Source organism: Notamacropus eugenii, chromosome X (genome assembly GCF_028372415.1).
Source record: "Notamacropus eugenii isolate mMacEug1 chromosome X, mMacEug1.pri_v2, whole genome shotgun sequence".
Lineage (NCBI taxonomy): Eukaryota > Metazoa > Chordata > Mammalia > Diprotodontia > Macropodidae > Notamacropus > Notamacropus eugenii.
The window spans coordinates 100,499,159-100,518,736 of record NC_092879.1 but is presented as its reverse complement, the minus strand read 5'-3'; the positions used below and the strand labels follow the sequence as shown (position 1 = coordinate 100,518,736).

At 46.9% G+C, this 19,578-nt stretch overlaps 1 protein-coding gene across 2 annotated transcripts in view; it reads left to right on the top strand.

The window, feature by feature from the left end:
* Nucleotides 1–16,704, top strand: part of KIF4A (kinesin family member 4A) — a 79,869-nt gene extending 63,165 nt beyond the window's left edge. For both annotated transcript variants that reach the window (XM_072626600.1, XM_072626599.1), the window contains 10 exons: nt 1–95; nt 3,460–3,589; nt 6,766–6,936; nt 7,190–7,297; nt 8,947–9,024; nt 9,382–9,480; nt 10,038–10,205; nt 14,268–14,384; nt 15,652–15,774; nt 15,931–16,704. In XM_072626600.1, the coding sequence (XP_072482701.1) occupies nt 1–95; nt 3,460–3,589; nt 6,766–6,936; nt 7,190–7,297; nt 8,947–9,024; nt 9,382–9,480; nt 10,038–10,205; nt 14,268–14,384; nt 15,652–15,774; nt 15,931–16,149 (1,308 nt within the window). In that variant the 3' untranslated portion in view covers nt 16,150–16,704. The remainder of the gene's footprint in view (nt 96–3,459; nt 3,590–6,765; nt 6,937–7,189; nt 7,298–8,946; nt 9,025–9,381; nt 9,481–10,037; nt 10,206–14,267; nt 14,385–15,651; nt 15,775–15,930) is intronic.
* Nucleotides 16,705–19,578: the final 2,874 nt, after the last annotated feature.

Here is a 19,578-nt window from a genome sequence, read left to right as displayed (position 1 = left end):
AGGCGGACATATTTACTTGCTGATCTGCAAAATTGTGCATCAGATGATTCTGTCAGAAAACAGATAGAGAGCCTGGAGACTGAGATGGAGCTCAGGTAAGAGAAGTGTCCCTAAAACATTGGATAGACTCATAGTTGATTTCAAATTGGAAACTGATTGGTTGTTGGCCTTCACTCTCGAAGAGGACCAAAATGACCTCACTATGCTAGAGTCAAGTTTCATTGTGTCCAACTGTGGCTGATCAGACCAATACTAGCTCAGAATGTTCTATCACAGGTCCAGCACAAATAGTCCATGTGAATGTCTGGGGTGGATTCTCTAAATTTGAGCATCCTACATTTCCTTTATGGTGTTGCTCATAGAGCACAGCACCTTCTGTGATGTGGGCATGCCATGCTGAGCGGTCTATGCCAGTGTCTCCCATGTCACACAATCAATTCCAAAGTTCTTAAAAGAGACCTTGAGAGTATCTTTGTATCGCTTCTTCTGACCACCATGTGAATGCTTGCCCTGTGTAAGTTCTCCATAAAATAGTCTTTTTGGCAAGCGTGCATTTTGCATTGGCGCAACATGGTCAGCCTCTCGGAGTTGCACTCTCTGAAACACAGTTTGACTGCTTCACAGTTCAGTTTGAGCAAGGATTTCAGTGTCTGGTACCTTATGCTGCCAGGCGATCTTCAGAAACTTCCTAAGACAATTCAAATGAAAGCAATTGAGTTTCCTGGCATGGCGCTGGTAGACTGTCCAGCTTTCACAGACATACAACATTGAGCACCGCAGCTGTGTAGACTTTCAGTTTGGTAGTCAGTCTAATACCTCTTCTCTCCCACACCTTCCTTTGGAGCCTCCCAAACACTGAGCCTCCCAAACACTCTGGCAATGCGTGTGTCAGCTTCATTATCAATGTGTACATCCCTGGAAAGTGTGCTACCAAGGTAAGTGATCTTATCCACTGCATTCAAAACTTCTCCATTTGCTGTAACCAATGGTTCCACATATGGATGGTGTGGTGGTGGCTGATGAAGCACCTGTGTTTCCTTGGTGTTAATTGTTTGGCCAAAATCAGCATGAGCAGCAAAGAATTGATCCATACTTTGTTGCATCTCAGTCTCAGAGGCTGCATTGAGTGCACAATCTTCTGCAAACAGAAAATGATGCACCAACACTCCCTCCACTTTGGTCTTGGCTTGTAGCCTTTTCAAGTTGAAGAATTACCATCAGTGTGGTAGCTGACCTGGATGCCGTGTTCATCCTCATTGAAAGCATTTGACAACATGGCTGAAAACATCACGCTAAAAAGCATGGGAGCAAGCACACAGCCTTTTTTCGCTCCATTGGTGACTGGGAAAGCACAAGAGCATTGTCCATTATCTAGAACCCAACATACAATGCTGATGAACTTCTAAACTAAATTTCTTCTGGCTGGACGGAATTAATATGTAAATTCAAAGACTTTTATGTGAAAGGCCTCATTTGTAAAGGTGGAAGGTCATGGCATCTCTGAAATGTAGGACCAGTTCAAAAACAACCTGAATCCTTGAGAATAGTTTAAAAGAGTAAGGTTAGAATTCTCTGGAACCCAATATTGAGTGAGACCTTTAAAGATGACATCATCCAACCCTTTCTTTTATAGAGAAAGAAACAGAGCAAAAGTTACTTGTCCAAGGTCACATAGCAAGTTAGTGACAGAGCCAAGACTAGAGCCCAAGTCTTCTAGGCCAGTAACATGTGCCATGTGATTTCTGCTGTCACCTTAGCTAGAAACCTGGAAGAATTGTTATGTGATCTTTTGATTTACTTTGGATCATAGACTTTTCAAGCTAAAAGGGACAATACCTAACATCTCCTAGCAGTGCTGCTGTTTCTTAGTCTTGGGATGCATTTACAAATCATAAATATTTGAGTGCCTGGTTTTCCAGAGCATTGAGTATGAGGAGATAAGAAGAATAGATATATAAGCCTTGCTCTCAATTGTCAGGTGCGTATGAGTAGATTGATGAAGCAACTGGAGGGGGTGTGCCAAGCACAGAATGGGAGAGTCGGCTTCCTGACAAAGATGAGCCTCGAGTTGGGTTTTGAAGTATGGGATGAACGTTAAATGCTAAATTGTGGGAAGTTCAGAGAAGGTGGAAGGTGGAAGAAGACAAAAGGCAGTCATTAACACTGCTTCTGTGATCCTGGGTCCAAGTACTTGGGAGGAGTTAGATTTTCTGTCATGTGCCCTCTATCAACTTAATTACGTATAGCATTTACTAATTGTCTCATGTGCATTTAGGGTTGGGGTTATTATTTACTTGAAATCCTCAATATTGCTTTCTAAGTATAGAGACAATGTATTCTCCTTCTTTATATCCCCTACAGCACCTAATTAGCCTACCGCTGAATTAGAAGTATGAGCTAATGTAATCACTAAGTACTTAGTTCATTGGCAGATTATGGAAGGCCCAGCGAATTAATACACTCTCTCCTCTCCTAATGGTACGGTTCACATCTGAAATCAGCCACTGAGCTAATTGGAAAAGGGTTCGATAAAATTAGGTTTTCTGGGCCAGCTGCATTTATCCAAAAAACTTGTGGGATCATTACCAAGGCTTTGACTTGGGGAAGGGGGTCACTAAGGATTTAGAGTTGTAAAGACCCTTGAAAATTGTCTAGTCCAGGGACAGCTGGGTGGCTCAGTGGATAGAACACCAGCCCTGGAGTCAGGAGGACCTGAGTTCAAATCCATCCCCAGATACTTGACACTTAACTAGCTGTGTGACCCTGGTCGCTTAATCCTAATTGCCTAGCAAAAATGGAAAAAAAGAAGTTGTCTAATCCAGCCCCAGAGAAAAAAGTCACCTAGAGAGGGGAAAGTCATTTGCCCAAAGGAGCACACAGCTGGGAGTTGCCAGAAACCACATCTGTTTCCAGATTCAGACTGGCCCCCAGTTACGTAAGACTAGGGTAACACTGGGGTGCTTAGGGCAAGCAGACAGCCTGAGCTATTGAGAGGAAGTCACACAGGAAGTCACACGGGCAATTCTTTCAGATCTCCCACGCAAGCCTTGGGTGCCTATGTGGCTTGGTCTTCCCCCAAGTTAATGTGGCTAGAGGTGATTGCAAGTTGAGACAGAGAAAGCCCTATTCCATTACAAAAAGAATTTGTTGTAATGGGCCTTTATCTATAATATATACCTAGATAGATCATCTATATCTTTGATTTCATGGATTGTTAGAAGGGTCTCCTCAAGGCTCATAGGTTCATAGAGCTGAAAGGGATCTTAGACTCCTTTAGAGATCAAGTCTATCCATCCTCATTTTACAGATGAAGTTTAGTGACTAATCCGTGTCTGCAGCTGGATTTGAACCCAAATCTTCCCGCCTTCAGCTCCACTATGCCACACTACCTTCCTGAGTTCTCATCCTCTTAGTCTTCAGTCAGCCTAGTAGTGAACATCATTGTTTCTTTTCCTGAAGGAGTGCCCAAATTGCTGATCTACAACAGAAATTGCTGGATGCAGACAATGAAGATAGGGCAAAGCACTGCTGGGAAAATATCGCAACCATTCTGGAGGCAAAGTGTGCTCTCAAATACTTGATAGGCGAGGTGAGCTTCACTGGTTCCTGGGAGGTAAGGGCATGACCATGCAGATGCAGATGGGAGGTTGGCCTGGGAGTTTGCTTGTCGTGGTGCTAGACTTCAACATGAGACCCATGAATCAGATTAGCAGTCAGGGAAAGAAGCCTGACAGAAGGATGTATGTACTCAAATTAACCTGGCTTTTCAAAAACATGGCAGTAATTGGTCAGGGCAGTGACTCAGAGGACAATGTCAGATAGCAGATTTGGGCCTTTTGTGGGGGGACTGGAGGAAGAGATGCCCAAGGATGAGCTAGTAAGGGAAAGCATCATCACCTGTTCTGTTTTGACTTGGGTCCTTGAAGGTGATTGAAACTTAAATTGGTTAATTGACTTGAGTGTCTGTATCACTTCATTTAGGCATTTTCATGTGAGACAAATGAAGAGTCTGAAACAACTGGGAGTATTACCACCACTGCTGTTTGTCTCCCCAAAGCCAACCCCTCTATATGCGATTTCATCCCATCCTTTCTCCCCCACCATAATCCCCATTCTCTCTAATAATATTCAGTCCCTCCCTAAGGGTCCCTTCCCTGTTGCCTACAAACACCTAAGTCTCCCCCATCCTTCAGAAATACTAGATATTACAATACAAAAATGCTACCAAGCCTGCCAGCTGTTGACCTGTATTTCTCCTCACTTTCTCAGCTATCTATACTTCCTCTCCTGCCAATTCTAAATACTCTGTAATCTGGCTTCCAACCTCATCATTCTACTGAAACTACTCTTTTCAGTCATTTTTTAATTGCCAAATGTAAGGCCCTCTTGTTTTTCCTCATCCTTCTTGACCTCTCTGCAGCATTGACCACTGTTCATTGCCTTCTCTCTTGCTTCTCCTCCTGCTGTTCATGTGGCATTCGACCATACCATCAGTAGGTATGGTTCTGGCCCCCAGGCTCTGTCCTAAACCTTCTTCCCTTTTTGCCAGGCGTAGAGGCCTGAGTGCTACCCGAGTCTTCTTACCTCTATCCCGAGGTCTTCAGTTGGCCAAACCGGATGCTCGCATGAGAGAAAGGACGTTCCAGAGTCGAACAAGGGTTGAGCTTTATTTCAGGGTCTAGTTACAAGTGCAGGGGAATTCTTCCTTAGGAGGGAGCGAAGAATCTCCCAAGGAGGCAAAGATCTTACAATAAGAGATTGGAAGTAGAAGTATAAGTGGGGAGAGAGGGGGAGGGGAGAGAGGAGAGAGGAAAAGCGGAGCCTTGTTGTCCTCACCGCTCCACGCCCCTCCGCCCAAGAGAACTTTCAGGCTTTCCTGATCCTACTTAAACCCTCCAGCAGCATAGTTTGCATCTGAATACCGTGCTGTTAGATAACAATAGTGTGCCCAGATCCGGGACAATCTCGAGGGCGGGGAGAGCTCTCTCCCATCACGTTTCTCACGGGAAGAGGCGGAAATACACGAGATAGCTCGGTTCACCTCGATTCCCAGTCGTTTCCTGGGGGGTCTCGTGAGAACTCTAAGATTTAGAAGTTCCCACCTTTACCCGCCCGAGACTCTCCACCTGGAATTGAACTTCCATCCCCAACACCTTTTCATTCTGCACTGGCTTTCTTAGTGATCTCATTCATTTCCAGGAGCTCTACAATCCAACCGTAGTCCTTCCCTGAGCTCTAGTTCCAAGTCACCAGCTGTCTGTTGGACATTTCAGGATGGATGGCCCCCAGGCCTCTCGGGTTCCTCATAGAGTCTCTCACCCTCCCCCAACCCTCCCTTCTGCTGAGTTTCTCTGTTGCTGCTGATGGCAATGATGGTCCCCCCAGGTTAGCAAACTTAGGGTCATTGTTGCTCCCCTGGCTCATTGACACAGCGTAGCTAATTGGTTGCCAGATCTTCTGATGTTTCTCTCTATAACGTCCCTGATCCCTGCAGCTTAGGCCCTCTATAGCTCTCACTGGCCCTTTAGTGTCCCTGCCTCAGGCTTCTCTCCAAGTCAGCCTCCACCCAGATGCCTAAAATATAAATCCAGCCTTTTCACATCCCTACTCCATAATCTCCTGTTGCCTCCCATGGCCTCCAGGATCAAAGATCCTTTGTTTGACATTGCCAAGCTCTTCACAAATTAGCCCTTCCTGCATTCCCTATTCTCCTAAGCCTGTAGCCTCAAAGCCATATGGTGGCCTTGAGGCCAAAGATTCCCCTGTCCTAAATTCTACCCTCTCCATGCACCCTACAGTGTGCCTTTAGTGGCTTCGTTGCTATTTCTTGCACAGGCTGCTCCAGCTTCTGACTTTGTGCTGGCTTTTCCCCACTCCTGGAGTTCTCTTTCTTCCGACCTCTGTGTCTTAGAGTCTCTGGCTTTCTTTAATACTTAGCCCACTCACCACCTCCCCCAGGAGGTCTTTCTCAGTTCCTTCTGAGGTTACCTTCCCTCTTATCTCTAGGTAGCTCTCCATGCAGTACATACCTTGGCACTGACTGGCCCCTATGCCAGGCTCGCTCTTTCCTCTCTAACTCTTCACTTCCTTTAAGACTCCACTCAAGTGCCAGTTTCTGCAGGAGGCCTTTCCTTTTTCTCCCAGCATCTCTCATGTTAAAATGTCAGCCCCTTGAGATTGGGATGTTTTTGCTTTTTCTTTGTATCACCAGCCATTAACCATAGTGCCTGGCAGTTAATTGGCTCATTTAGGATTGATTGGTTTGGGTTAATCAATTTAATCTCATGAAAGAATCCTAATTAATGCAATAAACATTGGCAATTCCCAGTAGAGGCCCTGAAATAAAAGTGCAGTAGGATTTATGATGTCCCTGAAGAAACATGTGTGAACCAGACCCACTTAACGCAATCTTGGCCAACACATGCATGTTTTAACATGCAAGCAGAGGGAGCATAGCGTGAGATGGGGCACAATTGAGCACAGGGGTTTGCCTTGACACGTGTGTCAGAGTTGTGAGGTCCTGTGCCCTATTTCTCTGGGTTGTTGGCTGTAGCCCTGCTTGGGGACACAAAGCAAAACCACAGCTCCCTAGAGACTTCTTGGTCTTGGGCTGTTTCCGTCGATGATGCCCTAGCCAAGTTAATAGACTTGGAAAAAAAGACTTCCACTCCCATTGCTCGTTTGAGGAAAATGGTGATTTGCCCAGCCTAGCACATAAAAAGGAGCAGTTCTCTGGATTCATTAATCTCCTTTTACCCCTTCTAGCTGGTCTCTTCTAAAGTACAGATCAGCAAACTTGAAAGCAACTTGAAGCAGAGCAAGGACAATTGTTCTGACTTGCAAAAGATGCTCTTGGAGGAACAGAGTCACTCTGCAGAGAGGGAGAGTGAGATGCAAGAGGAGCAGATGAAGCTGGAACAGCAACATCAGGAAAAGGTGACATGGAACCCCAACTGTGTCTCCAACTTAAAAGAGTTCTCTGGCCTGCTTTGACCTGGTCCAGGGCCATTAGTTTGCCTCTTGCCTAGAACTACTAGTTCTCTGCAAAAGAACAATGCACTTACTCCTGATCCACTGTGAGATTGCCTAAATCAGCATTTGGGATCACCTAGAATTCCTTTTATTGGGGGGAGGGGGGCACAACCCAAATCCATGAGTGATTCACCATAGCATATTTCTCTTTTTCTAGGTACTCTACCTTCTTAGCCAATTGCACCAAAACAAAGCGATGGAGACACAGCCAGAGGAAGCCATCAGTGAATGGGACCAGCAGCTGCTTGACAGGCTGAAGTTTCAGGTACTGGAGAAGGTGACCAGTCACAGGGCTGGGGTCCACGGTTGGTGTGTTCTTTACTGTGGAAGGGACGAAGGTCTCTCCAGAGCTTCTACTGCAGTAAAGCTTGGGGTTTTTGTTGCTCCAAGTTTGTTTTGGTGAAAAACCAGGGAACCCCCAAAGCAGCCCCTGATAAAGTCACACCTTCAAAACAGTAAAACGCTCCAGCCGTTCCACCCCATAGACAGCAAAGGCATTTAGGATTACTTACTTTTCCCCCCCTTGTCACTTGATTTTCTGCCTACCCACCTTTGTGCAGGCAGCCCCCTCCCTTCTCATTTCTGCCTCCTCTGGGCAGCCTTTCCTCCTTTCTCGCTCTCACTCTCTCTCTCTCCCTCTCCCTCCCTCCCTCCCTCCTTAAACAACAGGGCAGAGATCAGATCTCATTGTGTCTATGTATCCTCAGTCCAGCAGTGGGATAAGAGCATTCCTTGCTCCTGGAGCCAGAATAAGAGCTTCTTGTTGGTTCCATTGCCTGGCATGCAAAACTGAACAGCCTCGTAGCAGTGTGTCTTTATCCCTGTGATTTGTTTGGCAGTCTACATGTAGTGCCCCATGTAACCCTACCTACCCTGGAAATAGGATAAAGAACTGGAGAATAATAAATGCTTGTTGAATGAATGTCACTTTCTGCTTTTGTAGTTAACAGGAGGGAAGCAGAAATGATGAGTGCTTGGTTCTTGAGTCCTTCCGTACTAGTGGCATCAGGGGTCTTTGACTTCATTGTATGTGACTTTCCTCCTCGTTGTCACTGGGGATATTGTCATTTAGGATCTGCTCTTGATTGTCATTCTTCTGCCTTGCTTTATCCATATAACTTCCTGAATTCCTGAATGCTGTAACCTTTTGGAATAACCAGACTATAGAAGCAGTAATGCTGAACTGCCCCTGAGACCTGCCAGTCCCAGCAGCATCACCTGGTTAGCATTAATTTGCTACACTAGCACACAAAATATACTCAAAGTACAGCCACGTCTAGGAAGGAGAGTGGGGCTGTAATGACTCAGGAAGTGAGATCATCAGTCACCCAGCAACCTAAACTGGCTCTTTACGAGGACCCAACATATTTGCAAACTGCCTTGAGACTGAATCTCTTCCAGAGGTTAGGCACCCCACACTCTGAAGTGCTTGACCTCTTTCCAGTTCAGAATATCTCCCCCAACCTGAATCTATTTTTTAGATCTCCTTGATTCGCTCTCCCGACTGAGCGACAACGTGGGCTGTACTCGCTTAGCATATAACATTCCCCTAGTTGAGGCTGGGAAATAAAGTTTCTCTAGGCTTCAGAAAACAAAGCTGAGTCTTCACAGATTTCTCATTCATTCTGAAAAGAGGAGGTCAAGGCTGGAACACAGGCAAGAACAGCAAAGACGCCCTTAACAGGGCTGGGCAGTGGAAAGTTGTATGGCTGCCAGTATTGGAGTCAAGGCTGCTGAGAGTAGTGGGATAAGTCTAGCATTCCTTGCTCCCAGAGCCAGAATAAGAGCTTCTTGCTGGTTCCATTGCCTGGTGTGCAACACCAAGCAGCCTCATAGCAGCGTGTCTTTATCCCTTTGTCTTGTTTGCTAGTCCACATGTAGTGCCCGATGTAACCCTATCTACCCTGGAAATAGGATGAAGAACTTGAAAAGATGCGAGAGGTGTGTGAGCAAAACCAGCAGCTTCTTCGAGAGAATGAGTCCATCAAGCAGGTAGGATTCCCAGCCACAGGTGAGATCTGGGAAACCCTGGATGCTGCTGAAGCTGAAACTCTTGAAGAGTCCTCCTCAGTATGATTATAACTACACTTTGTGCTGTTTGAGTTTCTAGATCATGTATATTTCAAAACGAAATGAGCAAGAATTTTTGAGTTTTCCCTTGTCCAAATCTCATTCTTACCTGGAACAGTGGGAGACCTTCAACCTGCTTTGCTGTGGCCTTGTCATTGCTTTGCTATGATTTAAAAAGAGGAGGCCAAAGGTCACTTGATACTGAATAATTTTTATTTTGGCTGTGTACTCAAAAGCTGCCCAACATTTCATGCGTGTTTTGTCTTCCTTTTCAAACAGAAACTGAACCTTCTCCAGGTCGTCAGTGGGCAGAAACTTCACCTTCCAAAGGTTGCCATTCTGTCTCCAGATTCTTCCTTTGAGTATATCCCACCCAAGGTACAATGGCTGGTTAATGCCAGCGATCCCATCTCATATCCCTGGTTTGTGAGTGTGGGTGTGGTGGGTTCTAAACTTGGAGTCCCAGCACTCCTTTTACCAAACACCTAGCACAAAAGCTATGATACCCCTATCCAAGCATCACTGTTGCCCTGGACTGTCCAGAGAAATCTGGAGAAAGCTGACTGCTGCCATCCCCCCCAAGTTTTAGATGGGAGCCGTGCTTGCTGAGGAGTTCTCCACAGCCTCAAGGGGGAGAAGGAGGCCAAGCATTATTCAACTGCTGCTCCAGAGATACTTATTTCCTAAGGTCATTCCACCCTTCGGTACTCCCTCCGATTTCTCAGTCTCCCACTTTCATTCCATCTAGGATTCTGTGGGACCAAAGATTAAAGCAGAATTATCCTAGCTGATGAAGCCAAGTAAAATATACTTGAGGGAGTTATGAAGACTTTGCCCTGAAAATGTGGCTGGTAACAGCTGCCAGAAAGGATGTGGCGCCTATTTATTTAGCGTAACCTTACACATCTAATAACTGTAACCTTTTCTCTTCTTAGCCAAGGCCTTCCCGTCCAACTAAAGAAAAGGTCCTGATACCAACTATGGAAGTTGAGGATCTCAAATGCAACACAGAGCCCTCTGAGAGTGAAGCTGATAACGATGAGGATGATGATGAGTGGAAGCCAAAAAAATTAGTCAAAGGTTCCAAGAAGAGCATGCAAGGGGTGAGCGCCACTTCCCCAGGACTCTGGCCGCAGGCCTTGATCTTGGCTTTCACAGCATGTGAAGCATCTGAGTGGGGGCTGAGCCAAGCCAACTTTCCCCATCATGATATTCTCTTAGAACCCTATGAAGAGACCTGAACTCTGCCCAAGGAGTTATTAAGCCAGCTTTACAGAGCCTGGGACTGGTGAGAAGCCTGGCAAGAGTTGACTGTTAAGTTGCCTGCAATTTGCAGTTCCAGGAACATCTAAGTAGATGTTCCACATGGTCACACTGAGGCAGGAGCCTTCTCTTCTCCACCCAGTTCTTCCCCACTGATTCACCATCTTTGAGTGAAGGGGAAGACACTGACTTGAGAAGAATGATCAGTCAGGAGTTCATATAGTAGGTTAAGATCATTCAGGAACAGTCTGATGACTTTGTTTAGTAATAATCCATTTTTGCCTAATTACCATACTTCTGTGGTTTTCACTTGACAGTCTGAAGGCCATTTTGAGCCGCTACCACTCTTCTATTGGTATGCCAGTGGGGCTGCTCAGCCCTTTTGTCCATTGGGTATAGTTCACTCTCATTCCTGCTGATCCTCATGAAACCAGTTGACTTTCTGGGAGGCTGCTTCATTTCAACAGCCATCAGCTTCTTGTACATCTCCCATAGTGCCAGAGAAAAGCCGGCAGTATATACACTGGGCTCTTGAGGTCTAGAATCTCTCTGTTAGTCACACTCCATTGAACCTCACTTGGACTGGATATAGTGAGAACCCAGCTAACTATCCCTGTCTTCTAGGAGCTCAGTAGTTTCTAACACCCAAGTGTAGTCATGTGCTGAGAGAGACCAGGTGCGTTAGACTGGGAAGATGTGGGGGAAGAGGTGAGTGTTGGAGCATTTCAGACAGGGCAGGGGAATTGTATGGGAGATGGAAGGTCTTTGGAGCCTGAGTAGAGGACAGGAGCCAAGGACACATAAATGATGAGAGTGAGGGAGACCCAGGGAGATGAGGAATGGAGGACACTAGAGGCCAAGCTCTCTAGTAAAGGGGTGTCCGAAGTTGAGATTTTCTCCTTTCTGTGGCTTCCACGTAGGGTGTGTGGGGATGTGTGTGTATGGGGGGGGGAGGGGGCGGTGCGTGCAATAGATTATTAAAAAGGAGCCTAGATGGAATAAATATTAAAGTGGTAACTTATCCAAAGTCACCCCTAGAGCTCACTTTGTCATTTAACCATACTGTTTTTGTTATGATTGTTCAGTTGTATCCGACTCTTTGTGATGCCAGGGACCGTACCAGCCATGGGGTTTTCTTGGCTAAGATACTGGAGTGGTTTGCCATTTCTTTCTCCAGTGGATTAAAGCAAACAGAGGTTAAGTGACTTGCCCAAGGTCACACAGCTAGGAAGTATCAGAGGCCAGATTTGAACTCTGATCTTCCTAACTCCAGGCTCAGCACTCCATCCTCTGAGCCAACTGGCTGCCTCATGTTAGCCATATTGCCTGTGGCCAAAAGCTGCTAATGAACTGGCAGTGTAGGGTAGTAGAAAGCACACCAAGAGACGGGAGTTCTTTTGGCCCTGACACCTATCACCTCAGTAATGTTGTGTATGGATCACATCACTCACAACAAGTCTTGTAGAGGGAGGATGGCTATTGTTGGCTTCAATTTGTGGATCAAGAAGATGAAGCTGGGCAGCTCCAGTGATTTGCTGTAATCAGAGGTGATAAGTGTCAGGACTGAGTCTGCCAGCCCACCCTGTTGAGTCATTGCTTTGTTGTCAATAAAATGAGGGGGTTGGAATAGATGCCTTCCAGCTCTCACATTCTGTGAATCTAAGGAAGACTAGGTTAGAGCATGTACTTTATAATAGACTTTGAATTATGGTACCTGGGGTGGTTTGGTCAGAGCTTTCTTCCAAGCAGCTGTTAAGCACTTTTGAAGATATTCTTACCCTTCCTTTATAGATGAGAACAAAGATACATAGAGCTAGACCTAAGCCCAACACGCCAGTTTCTCAGTTCTTAGCATGATGTTCTTTTGCTCTGCTTCTGACCCACTCACGGTACAGGGTAACTCTGTGGCCAGCGCAAGGAAGCCTGGAGCTAGGAGGACTGAGATGAAGAAGTTTGGACTAAGATGTAGGAGTTCCCCCATTTTTTTCTACAGGGCTTGAAAGTGAAGGGGGAAATGGTCCTTAAACTGAACCTCCAGCCGCATGGATTGCGGAGCTTTTTTCCAAATTCTTGAGGATGAAGCACTGAGGTGGGATGGGATGTTAATACCCAGAACCCTGCTCTTCTGCTTGGCCTCTGGTCTTCTAGTAGCTGGAATGGATCTTTCTACCTCTCCTTGCACTCCTCAGTCTTTTGTGGTCTGGCTTTTGACCTCTTCACTCAGCTGAAACTATCCTCCCAAATCACCAAATCTGGCAGATGTGTTCCCATCCTCATCCTCTCCCGGCCTCCTCCTGGGTACTTTCTCATCTCTCTCTTGACTGCTCCTTGGTAACTGTCCACATCAGTGGGTGCTGCCTTAGCTTCTCTTCTTTTCTCTCTGTTTTCTCTTGGTAATCTCATCAGCTCTCATGGATTTAACTACTGGTTTCATGCAGATTTTATCTTGGTCCTCTTGAGTTTCAGTCCTGTGTCACCAGTAGCCTATTGGATATTTCAAACTAGTTGTCACCTAAACATCTTCAACTCAACATGTCAAAACTGAACTCAGAATCATTCCCCCAAAACCTCTGATTCTTCCAAACTTTCCTAGTTTTGTTCTTCCAGTCCCTGTGACTCATGATCTTAGCATAATATCCCATATCCACATTGCCAAGTCGGTTGCCAAATCTTGCCCTTTCTCCCCTTCCTAATAGATCTCACCTTCAACCCCTTCGCTCCCACAGCCCCTCATCACTTGTCTAGATGATTGTAGAGGCCTCTCACTTGGGCTCCTTGCCTCTAATCTCTCCCAGTCCAGTACATTCTACGTTCTGTTGCCAAAGTAAATTTCCTTAAGCACAGAGCCGAGTGGGCAGCTCCTACTGAAACCAGTTCCAGAGGCTTCCTTTTGCCTCCAGAATAAAATCTAGACTCCTGTTTGGTTTTTAAAACCTTATACAACCTGGTTCCAATTGACCTTTCCATCCTCACTAGATATTATTCTCTCCCACACTGCGCTGCAGCCCAACCGGCCTTCTCTTTGCTCCTCACGCATAATACTCCATCTCCATCTCCCACCTCTATGTCTTTACACTGACTGTTCCCCATGGATGGAATTCGATCCTTTCTTCTCTTCTCTGCCTTGTAGAGTTCCTTTCTTCCTTTATGGTGCAGCTCAGGTGCCATATTGTACAGGAGACCTTTCCTGCTCCCTCCCAAACTACCTTGTCTTTATTCACTAAATATTGATGCCATGTGTATTTTTATATGTACTTGTCTCCCCTATTAACTCATTTCAAGGAGGGCCCCTCTGGTGAGAGGGCTCCTCATCCACTTTGGTGTCCACTTAGGGCTCCAAGAATCTAGAGCATGCATAGCAGCCATGCTCCAGTAAAACTGTTGGGCTAAACCAGGCCCCAAACTCATCAGTGAGTTAGGGGGATGGCCACCCCAAGACTTCCCTGGTGGAAAGGGAAGATGAGAAGGCTGCTGAAGCAGATGCTGTGGAGCGCTTAGAGCTTTGTCTGTCATACATTAAAGAAGACAAGGTCATCGCCTGCATCCCGGGCCATCTCCAGTGCTCTAGACTTTTGTGTTGCCACTAGACTGATGATTCGAGAAGAAAGTGAGTCTGGTGACTTTGGACAACTCTGCCTCACTTCAATTGAATTCATCCCCTGTGATGTCATTGGTCCTCTTTGAAAACAAAGGATGAGCAGCATCCCTGGTGCCCAGCAGAGTGCCTGGCACATACTGGCTGCTTGCCTTTTCCAGCCTGGCACTAGGTATCCTCGGACCTTCCAGCTGGTCCATAGTTGTATCATTGTTTTTGAGGCAGGACAGTCAGGGTACCCTGGGGATTTGGAGCCCAGGAGCCAGTTCTGACCTCCTCTGATCTTGCTTCTCTTCCTGTTTCCCAGTGTTCCTGCAAGGGCTGGTGTGGAAACAAACAGTGTGGGTGCAGGAAGCTGAAGGTGGGCTGTGGAGAAGACTGTAGCTGTGACCCTGCAAAGTGCAGGAATCAGGAACAGCAAGTGGTGAGTGATGCCTTTGCCCTTTGCCCCTACCCAAACCTGCTGCTTACCTTTCCCTGGGAGCCTGAACATTCTTTTTCAGAAATATTTCTTTGTATTGATCTCTTTGTTTTCGCCCATCACCCTCGTTTCCAAATCTGTCACTTTCTCCTACCCTCCCTTTGAGCCCTTGTAACCAAGAATAAAAGGAAGGAAAAAAGGTCAGTTCAGGTCGGCTAAACTACCCACCAGGTCAGCTGTGGAGCAATGCTGAGCCTTCTTAAATGACTTCTCTTTTCCTTCTCTCCCCTCACCCCTACTTGGGGTCATTTATTCCAGTCTTCCTCCCTCCGTGTTAGCCTCCTCCAGGTAGATTTTCCCAGATATTCAGCCAATCAGGTTGCCTAAATGAGGAGCTTTGTGCAGCCCAACTCGCATCGTGGGAATGCCCACATGCTGATGCAGATCATCCAAGTATTCGCCTTTTGCTGGGTACTAGAAAGATTCCAGGTTTTGATAAGTGAAATTCCTGCCCTGATGGAATTTCATTTCTAATTCCTCTCATTTACATAGGACTTGAAGGTTTCCAAAATACTTTCTTCCTCATAGCCCAAGAGGTAGATCCCTATATATCCCCATTTTACCTAGAGGTCAAGTGACTTGTCAGTGGTCACAAAGCTAGAAAGCATCAACCTTGGATCCTAGACTTAGAGGCTATCTTCGGTAGCTGCCTTTAGCCCAGGCAGATGACAGCTTGCTGGCATTTCTGTGAGCCGAGCTGTAGGGAACAGGGGTGTCCTTGGAAGCATCTCCAAACTCTCGCCCTGATGTGGTTCTAGACTCAATACTGACATTCATCGAGGTTGGGGGGTGGGGGGAGGTGGGAGGAGGGGAACCAAAGCTTCAAAGAAAAGCCATACTCTACTGACCTTCACAGGCCACCGTAGTGCTCCAGACTGTCCACACCTGACCAGTTGCAGACTCACCTTGGAAGCACTGGAGTCTTTGTCCAAGTCACCTCTTCTGGTGCTTTCACTGGGATCCTTAATGGGAATGAGGAAGTCCTAAGTAGATGGAAATCTCAGTGTACTAAACAATGGCTCTGTTGGACACATTCGCAAACCCCTTTCCTCTCTGGCAGAAAAATTATAGATTGGCTAACACTGGTCCCTCTTAAAGGCTAATCCCTTTCCACCTTGCTCGGAATGACGCACACAAACACACTGCTTCTAATTGGTTGGGGATGAGCAGGCCACATCTCCCTGTGATATTCTGCCTGTCCGCCTCCCAGAATACCTCCAGCAGTACCGAAGATGTACAGGACTCTGAAGGCTCCTTCAAGCTCGAGGATCCCACTGAGGTGACCCCGGGAATGAGCTTCTTCAATCCCGTCTGTGCCACTCCCAATAGCAAGGTAGGAGCTGCCGTGAAAAATTCAGGCTGGCCAATCTTAGGGCCATGGCCCTGTCAGAGATTTGTCATTTGAGGTCACAATGAAGTCCCTTTGAGTGGCTAGCCTAGACTTTTGCTCATAGCAGGAAGTAGTTCATCCTCATCTCTGTCCTCCTAGATCTTTCAAGAGACGTGCGATGATGCAGGCCAGGTGCTGTCGGTCACCAAGTTAAAGAAGCTGACTCCCTCCCCGGCTGGTATCGAGACTGAGCCAGCCACTCCCTCCCAGGAGAGCAAGGCCCCAGGGGAGAAGAAAAAGAAGCGAATTCTGAGCAGCACCACTAGCTTCTTCTCTGGCTGTACCCCCATCAATGAGGAGGAGGAGGCAGCCCTCTAGATGAGAGGCACCTGCTGTCCCAGCCCAGCCTGGGAGGAATCTTGATGCTGCTTCAGAGGTTGCTGAGGGAGGGGCTTTTATTGACTATTTTGGATTTGTTGTGTAATAAAGAAGTTGTTCCCTTCTTCTCCACTTCCCCCCATTATCTTCCTTTTCTCTAGTTGCTGCCTGTGCTGTGAGCAGGCTACCTGGGACTGTTGAGTCCTGAGCCATTCCCATAACCCTATAAAGTCCCTCACATGTGTTACTCTGTCAATGGAGAAGGAAGTTTCCCCTTTCCAGGATTAATGTTGGAAGTCAGTGAGGTGTCTGCTCTCATCCCAAGAAGGCTGCTGGGATGAGGCTGTTGGTAGTGTTGACCTAGTAGTAAGTGTGGCTTAGGTTAGAGGCATGGGCCCAGATTCTACCTTGAGATAAGGACACACCCTGCCCTGCTATTTGAGTAGGAATGGAGATCCTTGGTCTTCCTGCTCTTGAGGCAAATGTTAATGACACTTTAAGTTAATATTGTGTGAATAAATAAACTTTTCAGTCTTGTGTGACTTTTGTCTGTCAGGGAAGTGGCCCTCGGCTTGTTTACCTGCGTACCTACAGTGTGCATGATTTCGTTCTCTCTTCATGACCTAAATGCCTGCTTGAGATTTGAGGGTAGGGAAGAGTAGACTAGGATGCAGTGAAAGGAACTGTCAGTATGAATTGGCTGCCAAAAAGGCTAAGACAATCTTGGACTGAATTCGGAAAGGCACAACTTCCTGAAATAAGAAGGTGCCAGTCCCCCAATCCTGTGCCCTCCTCAGGCCATACTGAAGGATCAGTGGTAAGTGCCACATCTTAAAAAGAAGACAACTGTGGGATATAGAAGGAGGGGGAGATTGGGAGGGCTGCTTGCCCAGGATCACAACCACTATGTGGCAGAAATGGGACCTGAGCTCTGGGCTTCATGCCTCCAAGGACACTTCTCCATCTACCACTCTACAAATCTGAACTCTGTGACAAAGATGTGCTGGTGGGAAAGGAAGGATGATGTCATGGCAGGAATCCCCACTGAAGTCAATCAAGCATTTATTAAGCACCTACCTTATACCAGGCCCTGTGTGCTAAGCACTGGAGGTAAAAAGATAGGTCAGAATACAGTCCCTGCCCTCAGGGAGCCCATGCAAAAAGGTGTACATACAAGATCCATGGAGTGTAATCTCACAGGGAAAGGACTGAGAATAAGGAGGAGCCAGAAACCATAAGGACTGACTAGGTGGAGTGAACGGAGGGCCAGTGAGGGGTCAAGCCTGGGTGACTCAGAGGGTGTGCTGGTTCCCCTGACAATAATAAGGAAGTTAGAAAGAAGGGAAAAGATAATGAGTTCTAGCTTGGGATATATTGAGTTTTTGAGATGATAGCCAAAAGGCAACTGGTGATAGAAGATGAGCTCAGGAGAGAGGTTAGGGCCTAGAATCAGTCTGCATGGAAATAATGGGTAAGTCCATGGGAGCTGATGAGACCACAGGAGATAAGATAGGGCAAAAAGAGAAAAAGACCTGGGATAGAACCTTGGGCATGTCCCCAGGTTGGGGTCCCCAACAAGGAGTAGTCAAGACCTGAAGATCCAGCAGAGGAGACAAGAAGCAGTGCAGCAGGTGGGATGAAAGCGTGGAGGAGAACGTGTCCAGGAGGCAAGGAGAGTCAGTCATGTCAGTGATTTCAGAGAATTCAAGGATGAGGACCGAGGAAAGACCATTTGATTTGGCACTTGGTAACTTGGGAGAAAGCCATTTCAATTGAATGATGAGGTTGAAAGCCAGGCTGTAAAAGGGGTTGGGGGGGGGGGGAGGTCCACTGATGACGCACTGGTTTCTCAAGTTTAGCAATAACTGGAAGCTAGCAGACATGTTCAGCCTAAGGGTGAGGTTTTTAGGGAATGGGGAAGACATGGGAGAGTGTGTGTAGAAGCAGCAGGGAAGCAGCCAGTCTGTAGAGAAGGTTCTAGATAAAGGAGAGAGTGGGGATAATGGAGCAGCTAATCTGTGGGAGAAGACAAGCCGGAGGGGAGCAAGAATGAAGGGATAGCAGCTGCTATTTATGTGACTTTGGGCCTCAGTCGCCTTATCTGTAAAACAGGAAGTTGGCTCAGGTCCCTCCTTTCCTTCCAACTCTAAATCCATGATCTCTTAGCTCTTCACTTAGGGGACCCTGTTAATTCCTGGCCGTAGCCAGCAACACACTTCTCTGGCTATCTTCCCAGGAGGGAGAGAAAGAGGTGCTCTAAAGGTAGAAGTACCTGCAGTCCTGGTCAGACCTAGCTTAGAAATGGATGTTGGAGGAGGGAAGGGGGGGGCCTATGCTTGCCTTCCCAAACCAACCCACCCTTCCTCCAAACTGATACGCAGGAGGGGAAAAAGCTTTGTTGTTGCGTTTGTCCTTCGTTTTCCAGGAGGACCATGACATCAGACAAATGATGACATGACTTGCAGTTGACTTTGATTTGAGTGAGGAAGGGCTGTGCAAGGTCTCACTTTCTCCTCCAGAGCCATCTGGGGCCAGTGGCCTGATATTCATCAGGATGACTAGAGATGGCCCAGGATGCACTGGGAAACCCTGGCCCTTTTTAGGTACTCCTTAGAGTGAGGCAGCACCCATTCAGTGAAGAGGCCTCTTTAAGAAGTGAGTCAAGGGATGGCCCCTTTAATTAGAAAAAGAAAAGAATCTAGTTGGGAAGGGAAGAACCTCTGGGTGGCTGTTCATAAAGAAACGGTTACCATTGACATTCACTGTGAGCTAGGAAGGAAGGAAGGAGGAAGGAAGGAGGGAGGGAGGAAGAGAAAGAAAGAAAGATCTAGCCAGTAAACCCCAAGTTAACTGGGCAGCTTCTGGACATCAAAATTTACCTTCCTTTGGAAAGGAGGAGAGGGAGAGGACAAGCTGAGCTCCTTCACTGAATGGGCATTGCCTCACTCTTAAGTGTGTACCTGAAAAGACCTTAGCCTAAAAGGGCCAGCGTCTCCCATGGCATACTGGGCCATCTCCAGCTGGCCTGATGAGTATCAGGCCACTGGACCCAGATGGCTCAAGAGGAGAAAGTGAGGCTGGTGACCTGTCATCATTTCCCTGATCTCATGGTCCTCTTTGAAAATGAAGGACAAAAACATAACCTGGGATAAAAGCAAAGCTAAGAGGACTGACCTGGGCTCCCAGCCAGCGACAGCTTCCCAAGCCCGATAGTAGAGGCACTTGCCCCTTCTCAAGGGCTTTTTCCCACCCCCTATTCTTTGAAAGAAGGCACTCTGTCCTAACCCAAGCTAAGGGCACTTGGCTAGACTCAAAGGACTCTACCTCCCCTTGAAGCTAAGGGGGTGATGGACAGACAGACTGGCCAACTCCAGCGAGGCCTGGGAGACAGGGCTAGCCCCTGCCAGCAAGCAGTTAGACACTCTGCAT